Raw genomic sequence first — 14523 nt, 5'->3', positions numbered from 1 at the left:
TGATATGAAGGACCTCACGTGATCATGGAGACACCGGGTGGTGTGGTGTTCACGTGGTGCAGTAACTCGTCCGTAGGTGTTGATATGAAGGACCTCACGTGATCATGGAGACACCAGGTGGTGTGGTGTTCACGTGGTGCAGTAACTCGTCCGTAGGTGTTGATATGAAGGACCTCACGTGATCATGGAGACACCAGGTGGTGTGGTGTTCACGTGGTGCAGTAACTCGTCCGTAGGTGTTGATATGAAGGACCTCACGTGATCATGGAGACCTCACGTGATCATGGAGTGGTGTGGTGTTCACGTGGTGCAGTAACTCGTCCGTAGGTGTTGATATGAAGGACCTCACGTGATCATGGAGACACCAGGTGGTGTGGTGTTCACGTGGTGCAGTAACTCGTCCGTAGGTGTTGATATGAAGGACCTCACGTGATCATGGAGACACCAGGTGGTGTGGTGTTCACGTGGTGCAGTAACTCGTCCGTAGGTGTTGATATGAAGGACCTCACGTGGTCATGGAGACACCAGGTGGTGTGGTGTTCACGTGGTATAGTGACTCGTCCTAGGGTGTTACTTTAATATGAAGGACCTCACGTACGTGTGTGTGTGTGTGTGTGTGTGTGTGTGTGAGAGAGTGTGTGTGTGTGTGAGTGTGTGTGTGTGTGTGTGTATTCTAACTAAGTCTCAAAAGGAACCTGCATCTCGCCCACATAACGGCAGCAGACGGGGGATAACGGGATGGTAATAACAACCATAATTAAAGGACGAGTAGATATAGAGAACAAAATATGATATTGACGGGTCGTAAGTAAGAGGGAGGGAGGAATGCCTTTTTCTGTTGAGCCAGGGTAGTATTTCAACACGAGGAAATACTACAAAAAACCTACCTTCCTGACGCATTCACCTACATAAAACAACCTGTATTACAACACAATACTACACACACACACACACACACACACACACACACACACACTCACACACACACACACACACACACACGTACAGACAACGGTGGCACGTAAAGTTTCACCTCCTCGTCATGCATAACAGATCACATATCTCTCTGCTTGAATTAATAACTTGCTGGAAAGTCTATGACAGTGAATACGTTTCCTGAATGGGTTGACAGTGTTTAGTCTCTTCCAAGATTTACTTTTTTAATCTAACCTCCTGGCAGTCTGTAATTAAAAGTAACTAGTAAAGGTAAATTGTCAGTGCAATTATGAAGATATTTTTGGGTCATCATCAATAAAACAGGAAGGTGCACTCTACGTTATTATTCAGGAGGAGATTAGTCACAGTTACAACCTTTTATGGATCCGTGCCTTGGTCAACAGGGGTGTGTGGCAGGGGCTCGGGGTGAACAAGTGGGATTGTGAAGAGGAGGGAAAAAATGGCTTTCACTGGGATGAGGATGTGGAACTCCTGGCACAGTGGCTCAGGCTGGGCTGTTCAGTATCTCCTGCGGCTTGGTGTGAATCGCATAGGCCTCACCACCAGTGCTTCAGGTTAGACAGCTCAGAATGACAAACTGTGATTGTAACACTCCTAAGAACCCCCTCCAGTGTATACCTATTAACAAAACCTTACAGAACTGTTTTATCAATATGTGTTAACAAAGAAACAAAGAGCAATTACAAGTCGTTTCCATAAATATAAATCACAATGTATGACTGCTAGACGAGAAGTATATAATCAATGATATCTGATGTAAAGTTCAATTATGTAAATACTATGGACTGTACCCTCGTTAGCAACCAATGTTACAAAAGAAACAAGGAATTCTTAACTGACAGACTGTACCGACGTCACAAAACAACAACAACGAATCTTTCAACTGATCGACTACTGAGTTACCTGATGGTCATTATAGCTGACAAGTGACCACCTGTAGAGTGTATATTCAAGGTACACTCACTCTCTTATTGCATCATTAACAGGAGAGACGAAACTACAGGTACCGAGTGTAAATCATAAGGTGAGTTTGTTTGTTTGTCTTGTAAGTGTGATGACCTGGGTGTGGAGCCACTAGATAGATAGATAGATAGATAGATAGATAAACTGGCAGATAGGTAGACTGACAGATACATTGTTACGAGTTGGGGATTTAGAATATAGTTAAAAGTCTACCCAGATCCCAACAGGTAACAACAATAAAAAAACAAAGACAATCGGACTATAAAAGGGTAGACAAAGGATGCGAGTTTTTGTTGTGTATAATAAAGTACCATAAATTCCTTAACAAAATATTCAGCTTTCTATAATTTACACCTTAACCATACTTAACCTAAACATTAACAGTATATACATATTTATACAACATAAAACAATCGTGAAGCAAGGTGGAGGTGGGGAGGCAATACAAGATTACAAATACTTAAGTACGGAGCTGAGATGGCTGACGAGCAAGGCTGAGTATTGTAGAAGACGGTAGGTAGTCACTGTGCCGTAGGTTTCCAAGATATGTGGTCCTGTGGTCACTTCCCAGAGTGAACTGCCCTCTCCTCGAACTGGAGCTGACAAAGAAGACTTTGAGGAGGTGACGCAACAACCAGGATATAGAGAAGGGAAACCCGGGAGTGGTAACTAAGAGTAGTCATACTCGGGTTTCGTCCCTAGATGGCGTGGTTCGTAGTGCTGGGTGGGTAGATCAAGACAATTGATGGCGTGGTTCGTAGTGCTGGGTAGGTAGATCAGGACAATTGATGGCGTGGTTCGTAGTGCTGGGTGGGTAGATCAGGACAATTGATGGCGTGGTTCGTAGTGCTGGGTAGGTAGATCAGGACAATTGATGGCGTGGTTCGTAGTGCTGGGTAGGTAGATCAGGACAATTGATGGCGTGGTTCGTAGTGCTGGGTAGGTAGATCAGGACAATTGATGGCGTGGTTCGTAATAACATACAGGACCGTACATACATCTGTATCTGTTCGTATTTGCTCTTTCTTATTTCCATAGGATCCTAAGGTCGCGATACTCTTTTTAATGGGTGTATATAGACAATGCAGGTATACATAGTGCAAGTATACATACACAGTGCAGGTATACATGAATACTGTAGGTATACATAGACAGTGCAGGTATACAGATAGTGCAGGTATACATAGACAGTGCAGGTATACATAGACAGTGCAGGTGCATATAGACAGTGCAGGTAACCTAATTGAGGTATATAAACATCTCAAAGGGCACTACTCAGTCAAGTGACTGAGTGTCCATACCTGGAGCTGGCGGACGCTTGCTCCACAAGGGGTCACAGCTCAAGGTTGAACAAGCCACGAATCTTGAAAATTATGAGAGGTAACTTTTTCGGAGTGAGAGTTGTGAACTCTTGGAACAACCTGCCAGAGTGTGTTTTGACGGCACCTAGTGTGAGCTGTTTCAAGACCAGACTTGACCAGCATGGAGCAGGTTCAGATGCATTCAGGAGCCAGTTCATGCCCAATACTTGCCAACAGTGCGTAACAGAGACATGACCGATCACTCAAGCGACTCGATCAGTGTCGAAGAGAATAAAAGTAAAAAGTAAATAGTGTAGGTATACATACAGGGCAGTTATACATAAACAGCAAAGGTATACACAGACAGTGCAGGTATACATAGACAGTGCGGGTATACTGCTATAACCTACTACTGTACAGAAAGAAAATATTAGTTGAATTTGTGTGTTTCGTGACTTAAAGGAAAAGAAGTACTGTATATACAACAAACATTGATAACACTACTTTACTCTAGTAGAAAGATCAGTTTTATATATTATATCGAAGGAACTTGTTAATGTAATTATCATAAGAACGAGAATAACACAGGTATATTATGGATGATGCCGATATTAATTAAACAACCGATGTGTTGAAAAGGTACACAGGCTGCACCCGAGGAATACAGTAAAGAAAGACGTAACAGCTAAAAAGAAGAAAAAAAAAAACACAAGTGTTTTCCTCCAAGATTACTATGATAAGGGAGAGCGGTGGGAGACGTTGGCAGTCGGTCAATAGATCTCGGCTCCCAGTCAGCTGGTGTCGACTCTGGAAGTTAGCTGTTCGACCCGCCAGCCTCCCACTCAACCAGAGAGCGCAAACCTACGCCAGCGCCGTGATACAGTGGGTAAAATTCTGATTCATTTTAAGAATTCACTTAGTCAATTTTATGGTTTTGTTTAATCCCTCCGCAACGAAGCTTTTTTGGAGAGGTGGAGACCTGCCAGCCTGTACAAAGGATAATTTACAAGTTTAAGTGACAATTCGAGTTTTATTCACCGCCTGCCGTGAAATTACTGTACAATGATATTCAGTATATATTATATTCTCGAGGTGAATCCTATTATTTACCCCCACGCAAACGCTGGGGCTAAAGTATTACAGAGCCCATCGAGGAAGCATACACCTTCTTAGACTTAGATGATGAAAGGACGTACAGTAAGTGCCTGAGGGGCTATTGGCTGTGTTAGTAAGTTATAGGTATTGAAGTAAGGACATAATAAGGATACCTTGGACAGATTTATCTGTTTATGAGAGTGTGTAAGGTCCCTAATAATGTCACGTGTAAAGGAGAAGGAAGAGGGATATTTGGTCATGGAGGGACGACGTGATGGTGACGGCTGGACACCTGTGGGAGGAGGTTTCAAGATATGCCAGGGTGAAATGAAAGTCGGGTCACAGCGCATACATGTAATGCGGCCAGGCCCCGGGCTGATAAGGTATTCCCTAAGACGCAGTCTTCTTTACACAACGTGTTGAAACCGAGTCAGGGGCTAATACTTTTTGTAATTGCGGGTTTCATGTCCGGTTACTGCGTCTTAGTGCCGCAGTGTGACTTCCCTGATGTTTGAGATTCGTCAAGGTGAGATGGTTGAGGGAGAGAGTGAGGGTGGCTTATATGCCCTCTTCGTGAGCTGCTTCTTTGGCATGACGATCAACAGTGTCACAGACAGCAATTCCTCTGTAAGATGGGAGCCAGAGGAACATGACACAGATGTTATCACTTTCCTCTATCTCAGTGATGTCGACGAGGATGTGTTGGATGACGGTGACGGTGACGGGCCACGCTAGCGAGGATGTACTGTCGCTAATGATAAGGAGGTTCCGTCTTTCAATACGACCGGAGGTAGAGCCCTCATAGACGCCCCTTGAGGATGGCTTAAGCTCTCAGTGTCTTATGCCGGAGGAGGTCAAGTCATGGGCCCTAATCGTCCTGCGAGCTCAGGGATCCACACAGCTGTCCCAACTCTTCCCAGTGTCAACAGTGCACAAGTAGAGAAGAGTGGGGGGTCATGAGGGAGGAGGTAACATCGTACAAGAGAGAGAGAGGAAAGTGAAGGAAAAGATAAGAGAGGTATTTACAAAACGCAGAGGGAAGAAATACATGGACAGAGAAGGGCAAAAAGGAGAGATGAAATAGCTGGTGTAGATCAAACTCATGAGAAAGAGAGAGAGAGAGAGAGAGAGAGAGAGAGAGAGAGAGAGAGAGAGAGAGAGAGAGAGAGAAAGCAGTGGCAGCTTTCCCACACTGAACACACTCAGTCAATTTAACGTTCACGTGTATCGCAAGAGTAATAACAGGTAGGTTTCATTAAGCCGCACGTATTGCACAACAAACCTGTACAAATTTTACTTTGATAGTTGAAGCGTGAGAGATAGAAAAACAAAACAATGGAACAAACAGATAAACAAAAACAAAACAATGGCACACAGATAGACAAAAACAAAACAATGGAACAAACAGATAGACAAAAACAAAACAATGGAACAAACAGATAGACAAAAACAAAACAATGGCACAAACAGATAGACAAAAACAAAACGATGGAACAAAAAGATAGACAAAAACAAAACGATGGAACAAACAGATAGACAAAAACAAAACAATGGCACAAACAGATAGACAAAACAAAACGATGGAACACACAAACAAAAAATTACGGAACAAACAGATGAACAAAAGAACCAATACAACAGACAGGCAAACAAGAGACCGATCGACAGACAGCAAGAGAGATAGACAGGCTGTAGTCTTAACCATGGGGAATGACTCTTAAAGAGGAAGTTATCTAGAAGATAAATGACTTCCCCTCTTGTTCTTTGATGACGGCTTGAGCGATGTGAACAGTTGAAAGTGAAGTACAGAGAAGGGAGAAACCATGGCGATACTTTTAATGTGTACACGAGGTTGTTGTGATAACTTTCTATGTGTACATGCAGTTGTAATGTTGTGACGAGTACATGGATTCCGCATGAGTGATAGTTGTGCACTGTAAGTTATCTATGTGAACAAGAAGCAGTGATGTTATGGTACAATTAACTGTCTAGTGTACACGATGTTGTGATGTCACGATGTAAAATACCAATCTTAAGCGATATTATTTTGATGTATCTTTTTACTGTACTGGTACTTGTAGTCCTGTACTCTTGATTTGTAATTGATATAACGAAATAATCCCATGGAAGCATAAAGAAGAAATACCAAATACATAGAATTTTATTAAAAGTTTGTATGGCAGTTTTTTGCCCCCTTCAGTAATGTAAAAATAGGTCTTGGTGGTTTACTTCAACACAATGACCCAAAGGTTCCGTCGCCAATTTCCCGCTAACTGGAGGCTTCACAACATCTAAGACTAGCCGCTGTTAGGTACGGCGCAAACTTCATTCTCAAAGGTTCTTACAGTATTTTTCCTGAATTGTTCATAGAAGTCGTGGTGCAGTGATGATGTGAACATGAACCACTCAGATGACAGTGATGGTGAATGTCCACGAGCTGGTCAAACAACACAGGCGAGGCAAGGAAGAACCTTAGGTCAGTGTAAGTGTGTGTGTCACGGAAGAGTCCACGAATTTCTGACTTCCTGTTCCTACATGGTGACCCTACCAGCTGGGGTAAAATTTACCATCTATTATAAGGACTGCAAACTCATCTTTCTCATTAGGAAACCTTTAAAAGGTCACGTGTGTGTGTGCACGCGTGTGTGTGTGTATGTTTGTGTGTGTGTGTGTATGTTTGTGTGTGTGTGTATGTTTGTGTGTGTGTATATGTGTGTGTGTGTCTACCACAGTTAAGAACAGTACGCTGCTCTTCCCTGCCATTTTCATCCACAAATAACAGCGGCGAGTTTTCCACTTGTAACGAGTCACCACTGAAGAGTCCAGTAGTGTGTTAAAAGAGAAGCCTTGGTGATAATCTTAACGACCAATCACTGTGTAAGACGTATCTTAATATACCAGCAACAAGTGTAACTTGGTTCACAAACTTCAGCACACGTATAATACACATTTCGGTATAAAGAACAGGTACATTAATTACCATGCAGTGTCAGTATCATGGTACCTACACCTGTTATAAAAACGTACCTACAAATTATTTAACCCAAAAATCATAAAACTTTCACTAACTGTGGTGTTGTACAGTGGCGCTCACCTTCACTTGGTGTGTGCGGCCATGTATGTGTGTGTAGGTGTCTTATAAAAACAGTAACAAAAACATATAACGCAGATTAAAGACTTGTTGCCAGTTTTTACTATGGGGCAGCTTTTTTTTTTCCTTTTTACGGGGAATAGCACACCCGACCACAGGCCATCGATCCACAAGGTCGGGGGGGGAGGGATAAATAAGAATAAAAAGAAAATTAAAAATAGAAGATAAAAATACCATATTAATCTACACCACGAAGATGCCGGAGTATGGAAACAAAGAGGAAGGCAAAGCATTCCACAGTTTGGCTGTGTGAGGAAAGAAGGATGTACTATAATGGGTTATTCTAATGTGACCGACATCCACACAGAAACGGCGGGGCGGGCACCGCGAGCAAGACGAGTGTTACGAGCCCATTGCCTTACCGGCGGTACACAGAATGCCAAATCTACTGAACATTGCCCGTTAAAGTACCTGTAAAAGAGAGAGAGAGAGTGAAGCAACATTAAGGCGAAGAGAAAGGCAAGAGAGATTATCGACTAAAGGAGGAGAGTTAAAAAGACGAAATGCCTTTGATTCCACCCTATCTAACAGTTGAACAGAAGAAGAGCCACCCCAGATATGAGAGCAGTACTCCAAGTTAGGACGAATGAATCCCTTCTATACTTGAAGCAACTGCTCAGGAGTGAAGTAGCTACGGCATCTGTACAGCATTACCAGCTTTCGGGAGGCAGCTTTAGCAATGTTGAGGATGTGTGGCTTCCATGATATATTAGAGGAAATGGTGATGCCTAACATATCTATTTTAGAATATGGAAGAATAATTGCGTCCTGAAATGTGATTGGTGGGAGATCATCTAATTTGGAAAGTGTAATTGGTAAATAGTGAGTTTTATTACTATTGAATTTAACCAAGTTTCTACCTCCCCATTCGGAGATGCTGCACAGATCTGCATTGATAGATGTAATGATATCAGCTCTAGAAACAAATCTAGTTTGAGAATTATGGGGAAGGGGAAAATGTGAAGAGTGAAGAGTAGAATTATCAGCGTAAGAATGAATAGAATTAGTCGTAGTGTGAAGTAAATTATTGATAAAAAGAAGGAAGAGAGTGGGTGAAAGAACAAAACCCTGTGGGACACCACTATTGGTAGAGAAAGAGCGAGAGATCGACCCCTCGACAACAACTGCCATGGATCGATTCTCAAGGAAGCTAGAAATTAGAGAACAAAGTGGGGGAGAGAAACCATAAGAGGGAAGTTTAGAAAGCAAAGATCTGTGCCATACCCTGTCAAATGCTTTGGAGATGATGAGGGCCACGACAAAAGTTTCCCCATATTCCCTAAAAGAGGATGACCAAAGATGGGTGCAGTAGGAGAGCAGATCACCATTAGATCTCGCCAGGCGAAAGCCATACTGGTGATCTGACGAAAGAGAATGGCGTTCAAGGTGACGGAGAAAATGAGAGTTTAAGATAGTTTCGAAAATCTTAGAGACGGATGAAGTTAGGGCAATGGGGCGATAGTTAGAGGGATTAGAATGGTCACCCTTCTTCGGGATGGGCTGAACCAAGACATGCTTCCAAGAAGAAGGAAAAGTTTGGTTTCCGAGGCAAAGACGAAAGAGGCGAGCAAGCACAGGGCCAGAGCTTCAGCACACTTCCTCAGAACACAGGGGGTATTCCGTCTGGTCCGTGTGCCTTGCTCACATCCAAATTGGATAACACACCAGAAACCCTACGATTGGAGATTATAGGAAAGTGCATGGTTCGTAGGAGGAGCAGGGGTAGGGGGGATAGAGTTGGAATTATCTAAGGTGGAGTTAGAGGAGAATAAGGTGCCAAAGAGATGGCTTTATTAGAGGGAGAGTCGGCTATAGAGTTATCAAATAGGAAAAGAGGGAGTGCCGAAGTTAATACAGATGTTTTTGGTTAAGGAACAGAAAGATTTACTAGAAGAAGAGTTAGTCAGGTCAGCGGTCTTTCTTTTTTTTAAACTCTACTTGGCCTTACGAAGAATAACCTTACAACGATTCCTAGAAGTAATACAAGAGGAGTGAGTAACAGGAGATAGTTTCATAACTTGATACGCCCTATCTCTTTCCCTATGTGCAATAGAACACGAGCGATCAAACCATAATTGTAAAGTGAAAGTTTTGGTGAATGGGATAAATGCACTCGTACCACCCAGTATAACCCAAGCAATGCTGTCAGCACATACCAAGGCGTCCCGAATAGAAAAGCAACGCTCATCCCAGGGAAAGTCGGAGAATTCTTGCAAGGATTACCAGTGTGCCCTCCGATAGTGCCATAGTTGGTGTTTAGAAGGGTGGGGGGAGATGATCGTGCCCAGTTTGATTTAATAAAAATAAGATTGTGATCGTAAGACCCCTAAGGGGACGGAAATCGAATATGAATAGTGTGAGGGGTTAGAGGTAAAACAAAGATCAAGAATGTTAGTAAATTGATCGTGTCGATCTGGAACACGTGTAGGGTGTTTAATTAGTTGTTCCAGATCATTACGTAAGGAAAGAGATAATGCCTCAGCTCCACCCTTCCAGAGCCAAGCCACTCTGTGATGTACATTGAAATCCCCTAGGTAGAGGATCTCGGTGTTGGGGTGACCCATCCGAGAAGGCCACGTTTTAATATTATTGTCAACTGATGACATAGGATAATAAACGACTAGAAAGAATAAAACGGATCAAGAGTGAAAAAAGTTAGATATGTTGTGTTGTTAAAGTAAGAGAAACAATTGAGACCCTGCAATCATTCTGGTGACACTGTACCTTGTGCTGCAAATTTAATATTTATTTGTAATATAACCGTAACTCGTGATAAAGGTAATTAAGAACTGTACTCCCCTGTCCAGCACTAACACCAGTAATATTGGTGGAGAGAAGCTTTATTTGTAATATGATCGTGAAAATTATTGTTATTTGTAGCCAAATATTGTAAGAGTTCTTGTGACTTGTAACAAGACTAATATAAATTATTTTAACAGCTATCGGACAGACGGACGTAGTAACGTACAGACACAAGGTTCTCCTCCACCCTCACACACAAGGTTCTCCTCCACCCTCACACACAAGGTTCTCCTCCACCCTCACACACAAGGTTCTCTCCTACACCCTCACACACAAGGTTCTCCTCCACCCTCACACACAAGGTTCTCTCCTACACCCTCACACACAAGGTTCTCCTACACCCTCACACACAAGGTTCTCCTCCACCCCTCACACACAAAGGTTCTCTCCTCCACCCTCACACACAAGGGTTCTCCTCCACCCTCACACACAAGGTTCTCTCCTACACCCCACACACAAGGTTCTCCTACACACACACAAGGTTCTCCTACACCCCTCACACAGGTTCTCCTCCACCCTCACACACACAAGTTCTCCTACACCCTCACACAAAGGTTCTCCCTCCACCCCTCACACACACAAGGTTCTCCTCCACCCTCACACACACAAAGGTTCTCCTCCACCCTCACACAAGGTTCTCCTCCACCCTCACACACCCCTCCACACACACACAAAGGTTCTCTCCCTACACCCTCACACACACAAGGTTCTCCCACACCCTCACACACAAGGTTCTCCCTCCACCCCTCACACACACAGGTTCTCCTCCACCCTCACACACAAGGTTCTCCTCCACCCTCACACAAAAGGTTCTCTCCTCCACCCTCACACACAAGGTTCTCCTCCACCCTCACACAAAAGGTTCTCTCCTCCACCCTCACACACAAGGTTCTCCTCCACCCTCACACAAAAGGTTCTCTCCTCCACCCTCACACACAAGGTTCTCCTCCACCCTCACACACAAGGTTCTCCTCCACCCTCACACACAAGGTTCTCCTGGTAACAAAATAAACATAAGCCGACGATGGTATTTCTACTCTTGACATATCCAAAGTTGTCCGCCTACAGGCATGGTGTTCGGTATCAACATCAACGTGGTGGGCGGGGCGACGACGAGGGTGGCTACCGCCTTAGTACTGCCACTGGTGCGTCTGTTGCTGCTCTCTGTGGTGCCTCAGGCGAACAAGAACGCCTTCCTACCCCCGAGAACCATCGCCACCCACTACGACTTTATCATCGGTCAGTTCCTTGGTTTCTTGTTGCTTTAATATGTAATTTATCTTCCTGGAACTCCAGATGATTAAGACACCTCAGCTTATTTCACCTGAAGATTAATCACCTTTGCTAACCTACCGTAACCTTATCTTCCCAAGTAGGTTTAAAATCGTTAATCTTCAAGTGAAATAACCTGAGATGCTTACGCCCGTATTATTAAACATCTTCCCTTGAAGAGGGTCGTCGTGTTTCAACCCGAGTTTTAAACTAAATGAGTCCTGAGGGACACCGCAGTACAAGTACAATACTTACCAGGCTGGTGTGGCGGTAAAATTTACTAATTCCAATATTATAAATTAATTATATTGGAATTAGTTAATTTTACCGCCACAACACTCCGTTAAGTACTGTACTGCGGTGTCCCTCAGGACTCATTTAGTTTAAAACTCGGGTTGAAACGCGACGACACTCTTCAAGGGAAGATGTTTAATAATACAGGCGTAAATCTTCATGTGTTCTCTTTAATGTGTAATTTTTTTTTATTATTTGCCTATGTGTTTGTTGTTCTGTCCGTCTAATTACTGCCCCCTCATTATAGGTCAGTATTCTACCTAATGCAACGCTATATCTTCTCGCTTCGTATCTGTCTTGCCCTCCTTTTGTAAGTTCGTCCGTCCGTCCGTCTATTTTCAAGTTGCTTAACTCCAGGTAACGACGTCATTATTCGTCAGCTTCCTGATCTTGTTCTTAATATAATATCTATATTATCCACACACACACGATTTCAACGCTAAGTTCCCATCAGTCTAGTTCTCTAATATTACTCCGATATAATGTCTTTCAGTTGCAGTCTCCCAACATTTATACTGTATCTGTACGTTAGTTACTCCACTCGTCCATGCGATATCTATAAGAGCAATCTTTGTAAGTCTTATTGAAAGTCATAAGGTAAACAACAAGTCTTACGATGTTTGATTACAAATATTAATAGTTTTTATGTTCATATTATAAGACTATTACATATTAAAACTTCTCATCCCTGTATTTTCATACAGCAAGACACCAAACTAAAAGGTGTGAGTGCTGGAAGCGGGAGTGAAGTTCTTAATTACTTTTATCACAAGTTACGGTGCTCTCCCTCAGTTGGTGGAGGTACAGCAGGCTGCGTGCTAGCGGCAAGACTATCAGAGGTGCCAGAGTGGCGGGTGCTGCTGCTGGAGGCTGGAGGACCTCCACCCCCTGAGACCTCCATCCCCGGCTTACTCTCCCTCAACTTCCTTCCTGGTAATGACGTCGACTGGGACTACACCACTGTACCTCAGAGACACGGACTCAAGGCTTTCGTCAACAGGGTACGTTGGCATCTTTCTTTTTCTTTACTTTGTACTGCTGTTTTTGCCTGGCTTGTCTGTGATAAAAAGTCACCACCAGGTCATGGATGTTTGGCCGTCACACAGCAAAAACCGACTTGAAGTCTCAAGTTTCATATGAACCCTTTGATATTTTTTCTTGCCAAACACACACACACACGCACGAACGGGGACAATCAGGAACATTTAATGTATATTCATGATGGAGATGATGGGGAACAACAACAACACGTATCAACACAACACAGTGATGTAACACGACAACTCCCTCAGGCAGGTCGACTGATCCAGGGCCGCACACTGGGAGGGTCGTCTGCTATCAACGGTATGTTCTACGTGAGGGGTAACAGGAGGGATTTTGACAGATGGGCGGCACAAGGTAACCCGGGCTGGGACTACCACTCTGTGTTCCCTTACTTCATCAAGGCCCAAGACTACTGCGGACGATACGTGGGCAAGGGAGGTGAGTTTTACTGTATAATATGTGGGCAAGGGAGGTGTTATACTGTATAATATGTGGGCAAGGGAGGTGTTATACTGTATAATATGTGGGCAAGGGAGGTGTGTTATACTGTATAATATGTGGGCAAGGGAGGTGAGTTATACTGTATACAGCTGCTCCTCGACTTACAACGGGGTTTGGGACCCAAATCCAGGTCGTAAGTCGAAAATGCAAAAAATAATACATAGAAAATCTAAAATGAAATACAGTACAGTAAAAGTAAATGGGTTGCAGGCTCTTCTTCTACATTTTTACTCTCTTCTTCCTCTGCAATTTTCTGTGCATCCAGTTCAATAAGATCCTCGTTACTTAGCTCTTCTGCTACACTTTCAACCAACTGCTCAACATCTTCATTATCAATTTCTAACTCCAGCTGTTTACCCATCTGCACTATCTTGTTACTAATGGCAGAAATTACTTCATCTTCATTAAATCCTCTGAAACTGTTCACATATCTTTTCAGGACTTTCTTCCATATTCCATTCATGCACTGACCTGTAACCTCATCCCATGCTGCAGCTATGTTCTTTATACATTTCAAAATGTTGTAGTCCTTCCAAAACTCTCTGAGCGTTTTCTCACCTTCAGTAGCAGTAACAGCCTGAGTGAAAGTCGTACGTAAATAATTCACTTTAAAAGCAGCAATAGCACCTTGATCCATGGGTTGGATGATAGAGGTAGTGTAAGGTGGAATGTAGACTACTGTAACATCAGGTTGCAGGTCGTCCAGGTGTGGTGGGTGTCCTGGAGCATTATCCAAAATTAACAAAATCTTGAATGCAATCCCTTGTTGCAGACAATATACTCCTTGGCTAGTGGAATGAAACAAGTCAGGAACCAATCCTCAAATAGTACTAGGGTCATCCATGCTTTCTTGTTATTGCGATAAAAGACTGGCAGTGTGTGCTTGCTGACATGTTTAAAAGCCCTTGGGTTCTCTGAATGATATATCATGAAGGGCTTTATCTTGAAACCAGCTACATTTCCCCCCAACAGAAGTGTGATTTGGTCCTTGAATCCCGGCATTGTTTTCGCCTCTTTGTGGATGTATGTCCGTTCTGGCATGCGCTTCCATAATAAGCTCAGGCAAATAATTTCCCTCCATGATGACACGATCTAGCTCCTCCTTAAAAGCTTCGGCAGCACCCACATCAGCACTTGCTGCCT

General features: G+C 43.3%; 1 protein-coding gene across 4 annotated transcripts in view; it reads left to right on the top strand.

The window, feature by feature from the left end:
* Positions 1–1452: 1452 nt before the first annotated feature.
* Positions 1453–14523, top strand: part of LOC121857822 (glucose dehydrogenase [FAD, quinone]-like) — a 47376-nt gene continuing 34305 nt past the window's right edge. For 3 of the 4 annotated variants that reach the window (XR_006087275.1, XM_042354083.1, XM_042354082.1), the window contains exons 1-4: positions 4007–4103; positions 11338–11508; positions 12628–12836; positions 13128–13317. Coding sequence is in view for 2 of the 4 variants with exons in the window: in XM_042354083.1 (XP_042210017.1) it covers positions 11340–11508; positions 12628–12836; positions 13128–13317 (568 nt within the window). In the remaining 2 variants the exon portion in view is untranslated. Of the gene's footprint in view, positions 1982–4006; positions 4104–11337; positions 11509–12627; positions 12837–13127; positions 13318–14523 lie in introns of those variants that run through there. The other variant, XR_006087276.1, reaches the window with a different exon arrangement.

This window comes from Homarus americanus, unplaced genomic scaffold (assembly GCF_018991925.1).
Source record: "Homarus americanus isolate GMGI-L3 unplaced genomic scaffold, GMGI_Hamer_2.0 scaffold35762, whole genome shotgun sequence".
In the NCBI taxonomy this organism is placed as follows: domain Eukaryota; kingdom Metazoa; phylum Arthropoda; class Malacostraca; order Decapoda; family Nephropidae; genus Homarus; species Homarus americanus.
Note: the sequence above shows the minus strand (reverse complement) of the source record. Positions and strands in the feature narration are given on the sequence as shown.